Source organism: Balaenoptera physalus, assembly GCF_965194825.1.
Source record: "Balaenoptera physalus genome assembly, chromosome: 7".
Lineage (NCBI taxonomy): Eukaryota > Metazoa > Chordata > Mammalia > Artiodactyla > Balaenopteridae > Balaenoptera > Balaenoptera physalus.
Window position 1 is genome coordinate 58,517,124 of NC_138886.1, and position 15,863 is coordinate 58,532,986.

A 15,863-nucleotide genomic window follows, 5' to 3' on the forward strand; every position below is an offset into this window, starting at 1 on the left:
GAAGTGTAAGTACCAGTAAATTAAGCAGTCACAAAATGTTCAATGAGCATTTACATTGTGCCAGTGTGTTACATGCAATGTGAAAAATAAACAAAAAATATTATAGTTCCAGCCATTAAGATAGCATCACTTACTCAGTTGAGACCAAATTAAAAGTAAACATTTATACAGAAAATAATATCAGTATTGCATTAAATTATGTAAGTAGTCCTATTTCTATTTAATTAATTTTATTGCAGTACTGCTCAGAGGTTGGTATGACTGTTCCCAAGAGAAAATTGATAAACAGAAAAGGAAAACCTTAAATACACTGTTTGTGGGAATGTAAATTGGTACAGCCATTATAGAACACAGTATGTTGGTTCCTCCAAACATTAGAAATAAAAGTACCATATGACAAATCCCACTCCTGGGTATATATCCAAAGGAAATAAAATCACTGTCTCAAAGAGATATCTGCATACCTGTGTTCTCTGCAGTATATTCACAATATCTAACAAACACATGGAAGCAACATAAGTTTCTTTTTATGGATAAATATGGTTATATATATATATACACAGATACATACACACATAATGGAATATTACTCAGCCATTAAAAGGAGAAAATCCTGCCATCTGCGATGACATGGATGAATCTGGAGGGCTTTATGCTAAGTGAAATAAGCCAGACAGAGAAACACATATATTGTACAGTTACAAGAAGAATGAGTTCTGAAAATCTAAAGTGCAGCAAGGTGACTATAGTGAGTAACACAGAATGGTATACCTGAAAGTTTCTGAGAGTAGATCTTAAACATTCTCACCATAAACACGAAACAAACAACAGTTAATTATCTATCTTGGTAACCACAGCATTTGTGTATACAGAGCTATATAAAATCATCACATTGTGCATTTTAAATAAATATGTGCCACTATATTTGGCAATTATTCCTCAATAAAGTTGCAAAGATAGATATGGAAAGTTACTTGGTGAAGGAAGGCACTGCATATCCATGGATTCTCTGTTTCTGTAATATCTTGTTTTGTTCTGTCCTATTTTAGACTCTCTCAGAAAAATATTCTCTTGACTCTGCCCCTCTTTAAAATACTATTTTTCCCAATAGAGACCAGTCCACATTCACGAGCTGCCCCACATGTCTTAAGAATAAACAAACAAACAGCTCACACAGCTCAATAACAAAAAAACAAACAACCCAATCCAAAAATGGGCAGAAGACCTAAATAGACATTTTTCCAAAGAAGACATACAGATGGCTAAGAGGCACATGAAAAGATGCTCAACATCACTAATTATTAGAGATGCAAATCAAAAACTACAATGAGGTATCACCACACACGGGTCCAAATGGCCATCTTCAAAAAGTCTACAAACAATAAATGCTGGAGAGGGTGTGGAGAAAAGGGAACCCTCACACACTGTTGGTGGGAATGTAAGTTGATACAGCCACTATGGAGAACAGTATGGAAACTAAAAATAGAACTACCATATGACCCAGCAATCCCACTACTGGGCGTATATCCAGAGAAAACCATATTTCAAAAAGATACGTGCACATGTACCTCATCCTCAGGTCCATCCACCCTCTTTCCAGTCTCACAGAACCACATTTCTCATTACCTCATTCATGTTCACCCAAACCATATCAAGAATTTCTTCCTTCCTCTAACAGTCTCCACTGCTGCTAGAGTTATGATCCTAAACTGCATCTGTAAAACCTTCAGGAGGCTCTCTGGGGATTCCTAAATAAAAGCTAGACATCTTAGCATGATTCTTAAGGGCCTCCACAATTTTGTTTGAAACTTTCTTACCACATATAACATGTTTCATCACAATAGACGTCTTGCTGCTGCTACCAAAATGCTCTATTCTCTCTCTTTAACCCTCTCACAAGTTCCGCAACATTTAGCTTCCGCAATCCGACTCCAAGGCCTCACTTAAATTTTGCCTCCATTGAAGCTGCCTCTCCTTAACTGGAAGTAATCAGTTATTTCACAAAATGTAGGTAAAAGTCATTTTAACAGTTTGAAGTAGTCCTATTTGTTTTTTAATGGTAGTGGCCAGACTCTATTTATTTTGGTTTTTCATTTGTGTACATGCCTTATCTTCTTTAATGAAACTATAAACTCCTTGAAGGTAAAGATTTACATACAATTTGTGTTTGTATGCTTAAAGCAGCAAGTACAGAACTTTGCATTTAGTGGGTTCCCAGAAAATCTTTGTTGAATAAAATAAAATGCCCATTTTTTTCAAATGGCTGACATTATTAAAGCATGAGAGAGTATACTCACTTTTCCACTATCAGTAAATATATTTAATTATTTTCAGTCTGCATTTTTTAACAATTTGGGCATATATTCTGAATTTAAGTAGGACAAATTCAGCAGTCAATCTGGAGAACACATGCCCACTAAATGCCTGTATGCTATTCTCCCTTTCCATTTTCCTATGTCCAGGAAAGAAAGAGATTGACAAGACTTTCGGATTTTCTAATGCATCTAAAGAATACAAAAACTCAATATGTTTCTAACCTTCTTAGAGGCAGATTAAAAAAAACCAAAAAGGATATGTACAGTGTAAGGATTTACACAAAGGACTTAGCAAATACACTCTATGTGCAAGAAACATGATTCTGTTATATAATTGTTTGTTTTGGTTTAAATTTTCCCCTTTCCATTACTTGTAGGTCACACTCAAATTGTTTGGGAGACTAAAGTAAGCAAAACTCTCTGATTTGAAATTCTTTACCAAGAGCCTTTGAGATAATAATCTTGGTTAGCCAAGATGGAAATCTAAGCCGAGGTTTTTCCCAAAGTACATAGATTTCCAACCCAAATCAGGAAACAGAGACATGTGAAAATGAAAAGAAAACAGAACGGTAAAATGATATCAGCCTTATGAAAAGTAGAATTTGTTCAGTATGTGGGAGTAATGGAAAAGATGAAACGTTTGGTCATTCTAAACCAGTCCTTTGATATTCTTAATGAGGCAGTTAATTGGGGAAAAGCTCATGTCTTTGGGGGGAAGGGGGATATTTTCTGTATGCAAATTATCATCCCACCCTTGGAGTGGTTAGGCACTTTAACAATCACTCTTGAAAATTTGAGGTTTACAAAAGACTGTATCACTACCAGCATTATACTAGCTGGATACAAGTCTCTTCTATAAATGCTGGCATGAACACACATAGAAAGCATAAAGGAAATACTGTTAGCTTTGAGAGCGATGTTGAAAAAGATGATGGAGAAAAGGGGCAACTTAGACAATACATATTTGGGAAGAAATCCTAATTATATAATTAATGAAACAGTGAGATGACATACTAAGGGAAGAGGTAAACTATTCATCAATGGAACTATTCATCAGTGGTGATACATTTCAACACTAGTTGAAATGTATCAACTAGTTGAAACATCTGTTACAAACCAGAGTCTCTGACAGTGCACGATCTGATGAGATTCCTTTTTGCTGGATTCTCTGATCTATCTCAGTGCTCTGAACGTGCTTTCTGAAACGTCCTAGAGCTATTTAAAGAAAATGTCTTTCAAATATCTACAAGTCATTAAAAAAAGGATAAGATGATGCCAACATTCCATTCCCTTGATATTCTGCCTTAAAACCTTCAACTAGGAAGAGAAAGCATATCTGTGCATTAAAATTCCAGGAAGCCCATCACTTTGTTTTCAAATGACATCCTGTGCACAAAAAAAAAAACCAGGCAGAAAGGCTGCCTTTGTGTTTTGATTTTCCACGAGGGAATTCCTTCAGTCATTTGAAGAGAAGCCCCACTGTACATGCTAACACCTGATGTGGAGAAATCTTTGATATATCTCAGACTTCCTATACCAGGGAAGGGACTGGCTCTATCTAGTTGCCACACCTGTCAGTTTTAAGCCCCATTAGAAAGGTATGGTTTCGAATATGTATATTAAATGTTAATGTGAACCGCCACTTCAAAATCTACCTCCCTCCCATCTACAATTTCTCGCCCTCTCTCTCTCTCTCTGTTTTTAACATTCAAAGCAGCTGAAGCACAAAATGACATAAGAGCAAGATGAATTACATAAAAGAAGACAACTCATTATTTAGAGTACCTTAGGAATTCTCTGTTTTATTGAATTGTTTTCTAACTTTCTTGGCTTTTCACTGATAAAGTCCCTGGTAAATTGCTATAATTTAAAACACAGGCTATGCTTGCCTTTTCCTAGATAGAACTTCCCTTGAATCTGGGCAGAAAGCACTATGGGTTCACTGGTAGTTATAGGAGAATAAAATACATACAATCACCCCACCCCATCAATATTTTCAAATACTTGGAAATGTACTATGTTTAATCTCAGAGCTTGTTAGTTACTATTGTAATCACACAGGCTAAGCTCTACTAGGTATTATGCAACATACCTAATATTAAATATGTATTTGAGAACAGTCATTTTAATAGGATGAGGAAGGAGATGAGCAATGATGGCTGTCACCCTCCTATCCAGATGTGTGTCACATCAAAAGGTCTTAAGAACCATGCCCCTATAAAAGGCATCCAAATTGGAAAGGAAGAAGTAAAACTGTCATTATATGCAGATGACATGTACTATATCTAGAAAACCCTCAAGTCTCCACCAAAAATATTATTAGAACTAGTAAATACATTCAGTAAAGCTGCAGGTTACAAGATTAACATACAGAAATCTTGCTTTTCTATACACTAATAATGCACTATCAGAAAGAGAAAGCAAGAAAACAATCCTGTTTAAAATTGCATCAAAAAGAATAAAATATCTAGGAATAAACTTAACCAAGGAGGTGAAAGACCTATACTCTGAAAACTATAAAACACTGATGAAGAAATTGGAAAATGATAAAAAGAAATGGGAAGATATTCCATGTTCTTGGATTGGAAGAATTAATATCATAAAATGTCCATACTACACAAGGCAATCTACAGATTTAATGCAATCCCTATCAAATTACCCATGGCGTTTTTCACAGATCTAAAACAACACTAAAATTTATATGGAACCACAGGATTCTGAAAAGCCAAAACCATATTGAGAGAAAAAGAACTAAGCTGGAGGAATCATGCTCCCTGACTTCAGACTATACTATGAAGCTACAGTAATCAAAATACTATGGTACTGGCACAAAAACAGACACACAGATCAGTGGAAAAGAATAGAGGCTCTAGAAATAAACCCATGCACCTATGGTCAATTATTCTACTACAAAGGAGGCAAGAATATACAATGGAGAACAGACAGTCTTTTCAACAAGTGGTGCTGGGAGAGCTGGACAGCTACCTGTAAAAGAATGAGATTAGAACATTCCCTCACACCATATACAAAATAAACTCAAAATGGATTAAAGACCTAAATGTAAGACCTGAGACCATAAAACTCCTAGAAGAGAGCATAGGCAGAACATTCTTTGACATAAATTGTAGCAATTTTTTTTTTTTGGGACCTCCTAAGGCAAAAGAAATAAAAGCAAAAAACAACAAACAAAAAATGGACCTAATTAAACTTAAAGGCTTTTGCACAGCAAAGGAAACCATCAAAAAAACAAAAAGATAACCTACTGAATGGGAGAAAAATATCTGCAAATGATATGACCAACAAGGGCTTAATATCCAAAATATATAAACAGCTCCTACAACTCAATATCAAAAAAACAGAGAACCCAATTAAAAATGGGCAGAAGTCCTGAATAGACATTTTTCAAAAGAAGACATACAGACAACAGGCACATGAAAGGATGCTCAACATCTCTAACCATCCGAGAAATACCCATCAAAACCACAATGAGATATCACCTTAAACCCGTCAGAATGGCTATCATCAAAAAGACCACAAATAACAAATGCTGGCGAGGATGTGGAATAAAGGGAACCCTTGTACACTGTTGGTGGGAATGTAAATTGGTGCAGCCACAATGGAACACAGTATGGCGGTTCCTCAAAAAACTAAAAATAGAACTACCATATGATCCAGCAGTCCTACTCCTGAGTATGTATCTGAAGAACATAAAAACGCTAGTTTGAAAACATACAGGTACCCCAATGTTCATAGCAGCATTATTTACAATAGTCAAGATATGGAAGCCACCCAAGTGTCCATTAAGAGATGAATGAATAAAGAAAATGTACATATATGCCATGGGATATTACTCAGCCATAAAAAAGAATTAAATTATGCTATTTGCAACAACATGGATGAACCTAGAGAGAATTATGCTTAGTGAAATAAGTCAGAAAAAGACAAATACTGTATGACATCGCTTATATGTGGAATCTAAAAAATAAAACAAACCAACGTGTATAACAAAACAGAAACAGATTCACAAAGAACAAACTAGCGGTTACCAGTGGGGAGTGGGTTAGGGCAAGAGAGGGGTGTGGGATTAAGAGATACAAATGCCAAAACAAAAAACAAACAACAACAACAAAAAGAACCATGCCCTATCAATTTGGCACTTCATAAACTAGGTGTCCATCTAAATTTCCTGTCATTAGGGACACAGCCTTACTTGTAACGAAATCTCAAGCAGATTACTCAGCAATGTTCAAAGAGTAGGCAGCCTGTTACTACATCTAAGTTAGCGAAATGTCTTGAGGAATAATTAGGGTGCATGTACCTATGTATCCCCAAATAACCAAATGCTGGTGAAAAATGTGTAAGAATACCATAGGAAATTAGATGGATGCCATCATAATGAACTTACAGACTCTGCGTGTTCCATCACTGCTAACACAAAGAAGACATATTCTTGACCACTTTGGAGTTGCTTGTTTGTAAATCCACCATAATGTTTGTCATCCCCCAGGGTGAACTCAGTGGGAAGGACATCAAAGTGAGCGGCAATATATGGCTTCAATTCAACTTCTCTCCCATAACGGATGCTTCTGCGTTTCCTAGATATCTCTTTAAGCAGCTTAAGGAAAAAAAGTGGGAAACAGAGAAAGAAATGTAAACAACAATAACCCAACTTAATGGCAATTTAATGGGAGAAATTAATTCAGGGCTGGGAACAACCCAAATACAATGTGTCCACAATACGCGTAGTATGTCAGCATTACTGAATCTCAGTCTCTCTTCCAAAGGTAAGGCACTGAATTGCAATTGCAAGGCTCAGGCTGTAAACACAGGACAATGAGATGCTTTACTGGTAGCTCACATCACTGTCCACTCTAATGAAATCCTCTCAAAGGACAATGAATGCATTATAACTTGTCTATGGAAAAAAATCAGCTTGATTCACAAAAGCCTGTCATGCAAGCTTTATCACTTACTTATTAAACAAGTAGTACGCTCGGATAAAGCCATGAAAACTTTCAAAGACCAACCTTTTGGAGAGATTAGTACCATTTTAGATTACTTTTAGTAATGAGATAACTTGTATGATATATATTCCCTCAAATCAGCAGAAATAGAATCTGATGACCAATTTTTAACTGACATAATTTAAATAGACATTGTCACTTATTTAACGATTTCTGGCTCGACTTGGTTCCTTGATTAACCATTTGGGGTAAAATGGTAAAATTCCTTGCATTTATCATGGCACCGAGTTTTTCTGGAGCTAATAGCTCTCTGGAGATGTTGAATTATCTTGCCAGGCGATAAAGGCAGGGTAGCAAAAAAATAATTTTAATATTACACTGAAGAAAACAAATATAAACATGTACACACACAAATCCTTCATGTATTTCTAAAAGAAAAAAAAGAGTACAAATTATGGTTTGATGCTCTATTGTTTTGCATTCACTCTTTTATTAGGAGAAACTCGTGTTAATGATATTTCATGACAATTTCAAAATGATGTTTAAGTTATCTCTGTCTGCTTCCATTAAATATTGGTATTTTATAGGGCTTAACTGAGAAAAAGAAGTTTACAGCGGTCTGAGATGCCTTTTGATGTAAGGGACAGCTTAACTGGTGTTTTGAAAGAATTCTGATTTGTTTTACTATCCCTATAGAAAAGACTATCTGAGACCCTGGTGCAATGAAGGCCAGGCTTCTGTAATAATAATGGCTGCAGACTGTATATACGGCAAATACCAAATCCTTACGTTAGGAACCTGATGGTAAACTACAGTCTCTTCAACACAGAATGTAAATGTGCTCAGCTGGTCAAAATGATAACTTAAAAATGTAAAAAATCACCCTCTTGGTTGTATAGATAATTTGTGCCCATGTTACTGAATACTTATAATGTTCTCAAATTTTGTTAAGTTTGAGTTTCTTGATACAATTAAAATTACATGAAATGTAAATTCTTTTATAAAAACCACAGCAGACTTGTTTAGCAAATTTGGACCATCTGATGAGAAATTCAGGTAGACTGATCAATTATGGACCAACTGAGTTGTAATAAAGCAAGTCCAGAAACTTAGCACTATCTTTCAATCCTGTTGTCACATTTAGGTTTTATAATAATGATAATAATGACAATACTGCTTTTCTTTGTTAACCAATTCCTAGGTGGCAGGCACCGTTCTCAGGAGACTAAACATGGCTTAGTTCATTTACTCATAAAAACTCCATGAAATAGGTTATCATTATCCCCATTTTATAAATGAGGAAACTGAGGCAGAATAGAAAGTGACAATAGTGGATTCAATTGGTGAAATAAAATGCAATTACATGTGAGAGATTTTTTCCAACCATATTTTCATTTACTTAATGGCTGCACAATATCAAAGAAACATAATTGCAACATATAGGCTAAATTAATAATGTTAACTCTTTTAACTCAGTCTATACTTAAATATACAATTTTTGTGCATCTGCTTTCATTAACACAGATAAATGCGTACTTAGATGTCTTTTTCCTAGATTCTTTTAACATGTATTTTAAAAAATTCTGATGCAAATATTTAATATATACTTGAAAAGTCACTACATAGGTTATTGTTGATATGTAGTAATTTATGGGCCATTACTTAGAGAAGGACAAATGAAGTGCAGAAGAGCCGAAAAGCTCTTTGAAGTTGCTTAATCAGAAACATTTACCATCAGTTGTTTATGCAACTGTGTCCCCTCTTCTACTTCACTGATCAAACCCTACCTTGATTTTATTCATATTTCAGATGTAGGCAACTGTCATAATTCATCCGTGTCACTGTCATCCCTATGAGTACCTTTTGCTAGGGTTTCTTTAGAAGACTTCGAGGAAGTACTTTAACAGATTTTAGTGTTTTGGTGCTCCTTAGACCCAGTGCTGCCATTCATGAAGGTCAAACCTGGAACATCAACCCTGCCCCTGCAGCTTGCTCTAATCTCTGTAGGACGCTCCCTGTGTTATACTTTAAATGGGTCAAGTGTGCTCAGATGACACTGAAGTGAGCCAGTATGTTGAGGTTACAACCACAAATGACCACGTTATTTTACAGCAAGCCTTTGAAGTACAATGCGATGAAAAGCCTATGATGTATTACAAGACCTTCCCTGAATTAAATGTAACTAACATTTTAGGAGTCATTCTGTCCAGAATTCATTTTTACCATCAACGTCTGCTCTGCCCAGTCTGACCTTGACAACTAAGAGTTCCAGTCTATGAATTTATTCTGTGAAGATTATCCCCAGACAAAGGATAAATGAGCTCAGAAGATAATATTGAGAGTGACTCTGTTTGGAAAGCCGCTTTCCATTTTTTATGGGCCTAGGTGTGAGGCGTACGTGTGGAAATCCCCTTAGGCCACCATTCTATTTGATGATGGGGTTTCAGCGATTTGAATTATAGGCCTTTCTAAAAAAATCACTTGGTCAAATACATTTAAGAGAGGAACACGGCTTTGTCAAACCTGGCAGTACCAAGCTACAGATAAAATTACTACAGTGCTTTTATTATCTATGGTAGAAAAAAAAAAAAAATACCTGTCTGTAGGGATCATAAACTGGACGAGTAAGCACAAAGTGAGGCCACAGCCTACTTTCATTTGTTCCCCTCCACAATAGTTACCAGATGTATTGGAGGTTTCCAGAAGATACATCAAGGGCTTTAGTTTTTTATCAGAAATAATTTTCATTTTCCAGTCACTGCATATCTTATTTCTTCCACCATTAATTCTACAATGTGGTCTCAATTATATCAGTAAGAAAAGTGGGAAAGAACCCATCCTGACCCCAAAATTTTGAATTAATAAGTGTTCTTTATCAAACTATTATACAGATTAATGCACTACAATTTGTGGGATGATTAAAATGACCCTTTGTTATGGGAATCAGCAGCAGAGACCCATAGAATGTAATTGCAAGAAAGTTCAATGTCATATAGCTCTATACTTTAATCCATTAGAACTGATGTGCATTTTGGAGGTTAAAACCTAGCTGTAAAAGAGAATCAGCTTCCTATTACTTACTACCAAATGGCTCCACTTCTAAGGAACGCTTTTTTTTTTTTTCTTTTAAGTATTTGATGTCATTTTTGGCTTGGATGTTAATTCCTTGAAAACTTCTTTTTTTTTTTTAATAGGTAGAAAGATTCATAGATTTTACAAGCTGCCTTTGCATTTTAAATCCAATTCCAACTGAATTCTGCATTTCGGCTGAGAACTGATTAAAATAATAATGAATATGTCAGGATTAACTGATTAGTCAGTTGCAAGTAAAACATGCCTTTTTGCTTCAAAATGTTTAGAGACCAGCTCATCGGCTCGCATATTCAGATGTACTCCTCTGACATCATAAAAAATGATTTTGTTCCTTTATTTTCAGCAGAAAAAAAAGTAAAATTTATAAGACAAATTACTTGACAGCATGATTGAAATGTGTCTCATTTTATACTCCTTCAGTGCTCATCTAATCACTAAACGGTGACACAAAAGCATAGTCCTAACCTTGAACTCATCTCCCTTTCCGAACTTGATCAAGTTGAACTCAGATAAATGAAGTGGTTGATGATGAAACATACTTCTAGGGATGACACGTCTGTCAAAAGAAGCTAACAGCCCTGCTCTCGAGATCACAGTCTCCTTAGTGCAGACATGTATGAAATAAACATCACTTCCCTGTAATGCAGTTAGGGAATTTCTGCTTTTCCTTGCTTTGTATGCACTAATTTGAGGGACAGAAAATACCTAAAAATAACAGGTTGGGTTATAAGATATAGAACATGTTGTAAATAAATCCAATAAATTAAAATCTCGTATTTCCCCTAATGGGGCCCCTTTTTATTTGACTTCTGAACTGATTCAAACTAGAATCATGTTAAAATTGTGAAGTCTCTCCTGTGTAGTATTTCAAAATGTGAAGCCCAGCCATTAATCTGCCGTGGCCCTCTAGGGATCTGGCTTAACACTTGTGATCACAGTTTTCTCATCTAAACAGAAGTATGTCAAAATTAGATCTCGTTCTATATACTATGTATTTACTTTAAAAAAAAAAAATGTTCTTTTTGCAAAAAAGAGTACCAAGGTACCTATTGTTGTTGTAAGATTTTAGAAATTAATAGTATTTAGTATTTGCTCTGTTTTTTGTACCATATTTCTTGCTCAGCTCAAAATTCTGTGATTTGTTTTGTTTGCCCCTGACGTTACATGCATTTTTGATTCTGATATCCAACAAAATATAGAATAAAGCAAATATGTGCTAACCAGCACAGTTCTGTCAGAAATTGGTCAAGAACACATAGCAGGTCAAGTGTTGAACTCTGGTGCAAATTGCAACTTAGCATTTTTAACAGCCTCAGCTACCATTGCACTGATGAAGTATACCTTGGAATTCATAGCAATGGTGATTAAGTCTTTGCTGACAATTCAGTTCACCTTCCACACCTCTGCATCATGTTTTACATGGGGCACGGGGCAAAATATTAAAGCCAACAAAGATGAGATAGGTTGTAAGCTTTACAACAGCTTAATGTCTTTTAATTAAATCAAAAAGCTCTTTGTTGGGACCCCAAGAGGTTAACACACCCATAGCGGTGAACCATCTGAGTAGCCAGCTGACCAGCCAGCCATGTAGGGAGTCAGCACCCAGATTAGATGCTGAAAGGTCTGCATAGAGAGGAGAGGTCTATTTTAAAAATTAAATAACTAATGAACGACACAGCCCAAAACACATAGTTACCTCATCTAATTCCATTTCATCTGGACTATCCCACGGCTTGATAAATTTCCCACGAGATTTCTTCAAAGGCACAATTATTATGTAGTAACCTCTGCACAAGAATAGAGAGACAAAAATAAGGTTAGTTCGGAGGGAAAAGAAAATGGATATATCCTTAAATCTTCCACAGACCTGAAGATTGAGACTGAAGGCAAATTATGGATATGGAGTGACTTGTCCATCAATGGCAAATAACCACCTGTTTGTTCAATTTTAAAAACAACATGGATAGACATTTATGTGTGATTTCAGTGATCTTGTATGGTAATATCACCATGGTTGACTGACCTTTATTAGGCATCATAAACAGAGTGGAAATAGTTTGTCAGTACCCTGGTGCTGGACACATACAAGGTGGGTATATTGAAATCTACCACCACAGGCTGCTGAACCAAGAATTGTCTATGACATTAATTTATAAGACGATTTTTTTAAAGAAGATGTGTAATAAAAATTACTCTAAGCTCATACAAATGCCTACACGATGATGATGACAATGATTTTCTTTATACACCGTTAAGATACATTTTATTTGGATAAGAAATTAAAAGCATAAAAATTACTCATCATCTCACAATTATATAAAGATGTAAAGGTTCCCCTCTCTTTCTACCCATCAAATTGCAAACCTTAAGGTAGGTACTGCAGAAATTTGGAGACAGTCACTATCTAAGGGCTTTCAAAATAGGTCTCAGTATAATACCTCTGTAGGAAGGGACAAAAGTAAGCGAGTCCTCACACTGAGAACGGTCAACTACAATTTATGTATAAAGGTTCCTTGTCCCCAAATAGATGTGGGTTATTTGTAAAGTTGTTTTGTCACTTCCGTATAGCGTATACTGTGCTCTTATATTCAGAGTCAGGGGCTCTGCTCATACTGATTTTTGGTAGTAACTATACAAGGACTTTGAACATAAGGTATAATAATAGCCACCACATTAATCACTTCCTACTTTTCAGGTATTATAGTAAATGCATAATCTCATTTTGCCCTCTCAAAAATCCTTTAAGGACAGGTAAGAGACAAAAAAGAAAGCTCCACAGAGACTGAATAATTGCTCAAGTTAAAACAGATAGTAAGGGGATACAAACCTATATATGTAGAGAGAGAGATATATCTCTTAACTATGGCAATAATCTGCTTTTGTTTCATTTACTCTGGATCATAAAGCACTTTTATGGAAATTTATTGTGGAAATGAATACACACACACACACACACACACACACACACACACACCCCTACCTCTGCCTCTCAGAGGAAAGGTATGAGAACAGGATGGGTGCTATCAAGCTTGTATCACATTATATTACAGAGACTAATAGTACACACAGGAAGGCCTGTTTGTTCTTATCGCAAAGCAAAACCTGTAATAAACTCAGCAAATCCTGTGTGATAAAGAACTCTGTTTCCACAAGCAGAGTCTGGAGCAGCTCTGTCCAGTACAGTAGCTGCTAGCCCCTTGTGGCTATCAAGCACTTGAGATGTGGCTAGTCTGAACTGACATGTGCTCTACCTGTAAAAGACACTGGATTTCAAAAACTTAGTATGAAAATAAATGTAAAATATCTCAGCAATAATTTTTTAACAGTGATCACATGTTAAAATGATAATATTCTGGATATAATGCGTTTCGTAAAAAATTAAAGTAAAATTAATTACATCTGTTTCTTTGTACTTTTTACCATAGCTGCTAGAAAGTGTAATATTTCACATGTGGCTCTCATTACATTTGTTGGGCAGGGCTGATCTGGAGTGTTCTGGTAAAGAATGTGGCATCTAGAGATATATCTGGCCCAGAATTTAGGATCTGCCACTAATGAGCTGTATGATCCTGGGCTGATCATCTAACATCCCTGAATCTCAGTTGCATATACTGAAAATGAGAGTAAATAATATCAGACTTATTCTGGGGAAATAAAACAAATGAACACAAAGTGCTTAGCACAGTGTGTGTCACGTAGCACTTCACAGATGCCAGCTGCTACTGGCTGGTACTGACCATCATGGTGGGAGAGATGGATCTGAACACAGACACAGTAGGACACAGTGAAATGCCCTGAGATGTAGATTAAAGAACTTATCAAACTTTTTTTTTCCCCCCTGATCAAGAATTCAAGTCAAACCAGACAACTACAGCAGAATCCTCTCTCCATGGTGCTCTGAGCAACACATCAACAGGGTCACATCACTTAGCCATCCATTTTCTTTCCCACAAATAATGATGATGATCAAGGAGGGCAGGGAGAAGGAAGAGTGGAGGATGTGAGAGAGGCCAGTATCCTTTATGGTCCAGAGTAATCTTCCTCCTCTTCCTGTCCTCCCACCACCTGAAGGGTTTGCCAAACAGGTCCATCATGTTAAATGAGCATGGAGAAGAATGACAGGGGCTGCAACCTAGCGCACAAAATAACACTGCAGATGGACTTGATAAACACACTTGTCAGGGAACCTCTTGCTTTTCACTACCAATTGCACAAAGTCAGGACAGCTTCTCTTTGCCTAAAGTAACGATACTGCACGTGATCAGGGAGCTCCCACTGTCCTCGTTCAGAATCTTGCAAATCAAGGTTAAGCTGATGAATCCTATTAATTTTTCTTCTGCTTTCATACTTTGAGTTGCCATTCTTGTACATGAAAAAAGAATCCGTTCTTTCTTCTGCAGCACTCCCCGACTATTCATTTCATTTGTGGCTCGGATAAGAATTGAACAGCCTTCCCCATAGCAATTAATTAACAGTGTGCCTGGAGATCCATAACCTTTTCTCGCCACGATCGCTAAAGCATTCACCTAGAGCAGCCAAAGTGGAGCCTTTCAAAGCAGCTCTCACCTACTGAAAGAAATGGGGTGTTGGGAATTTGGAACTCCTGGGTCCAAATCCATACATTTCAACTGTATTCTCTGCAACTATGACTTTGTAAAGAACCTCGTATTTGCCTTTCCTGAGGCCTAGCTTTCCCCTGAGGATACTGCTTTCTTTGCAGACTTCTCACGTGGCGGCTGTTAATTTATTCCTCTGCCCATGAACCTCAGGTTTAGGGTTTGGGTTTCTTTCCTGGTTCACTGTTGCTTCTTGCAGATATTTCTTCCTCCACCCTTTTGCTAAAATCACAATAAGCCCTCCTTTTGGAAGCTCGTACAATTCAGCTATGCTATGGTCTTCTCTTACTGATTTCTGCCATCTACCAACCTCTTCAGAATCTTTCCTTTATGGAAGTTTTTGTTTTGTTTTGTTTTGTTTTTCCCAGGGTTAACAGTCTTTTTTTCCCTCCCAAACTCTGCCATCATTTTGGGTGACTTCAACCTTCAGAGGGCTGGCCCATGCACCATCCAGGGCTCTCAATTTCTTGAGCTCTTCTTTTCCAAAACCCACATCCTCCATTCTGCCTTAGCTAAAATCTGATAGCCTTTCTCTGTGCCTGAACCCAAGGAGCTGAATACAGCTTGAGAAATAATGCACAGGGTAGAATGATGCCATAAGTTCATATTGAGCAAACTCAAACAGGCCTTCAACACTGCCTGGCAATACAACCACAGCTTCTCTAGTTACCTAGTCGATCCAATCTTCACAATAAGTTTTTCACACTTTCTCCCCTGGCCTCAAATCTTGGACATACATGCCTCTCCACTAGAAGATGGCCTTCGCTCTTATATACAGAGAAAAGAAAAAGATTTAGACAAGCATTCCCTCATCGTCTAACAAACTACAAGCCTCCCTATATCTGAGTGCAAACCATAATCTTTCCTATCGGTAC

General features: G+C 36.6%; 1 protein-coding gene across 5 annotated transcripts in view; it reads right to left on the reverse strand.

The window, feature by feature from the left end:
- PTPRD (protein tyrosine phosphatase receptor type D) overlaps nt 1–15,863 on the reverse strand; it is a 2,148,784-nt gene that overhangs the window by 133,489 nt on the left and 1,999,432 nt on the right. For all 5 annotated transcript variants that reach the window (XM_082470803.1, XM_082470804.1, XM_082470805.1 and 2 more), the window contains 2 exons: nt 12,069–12,159; nt 6,721–6,930 (listed from right to left, as the gene is read on the reverse strand). In XM_082470803.1, the coding sequence (XP_082326929.1) occupies nt 6,721–6,930; nt 12,069–12,159 (301 nt within the window). The remainder of the gene's footprint in view (nt 1–6,720; nt 6,931–12,068; nt 12,160–15,863) is intronic.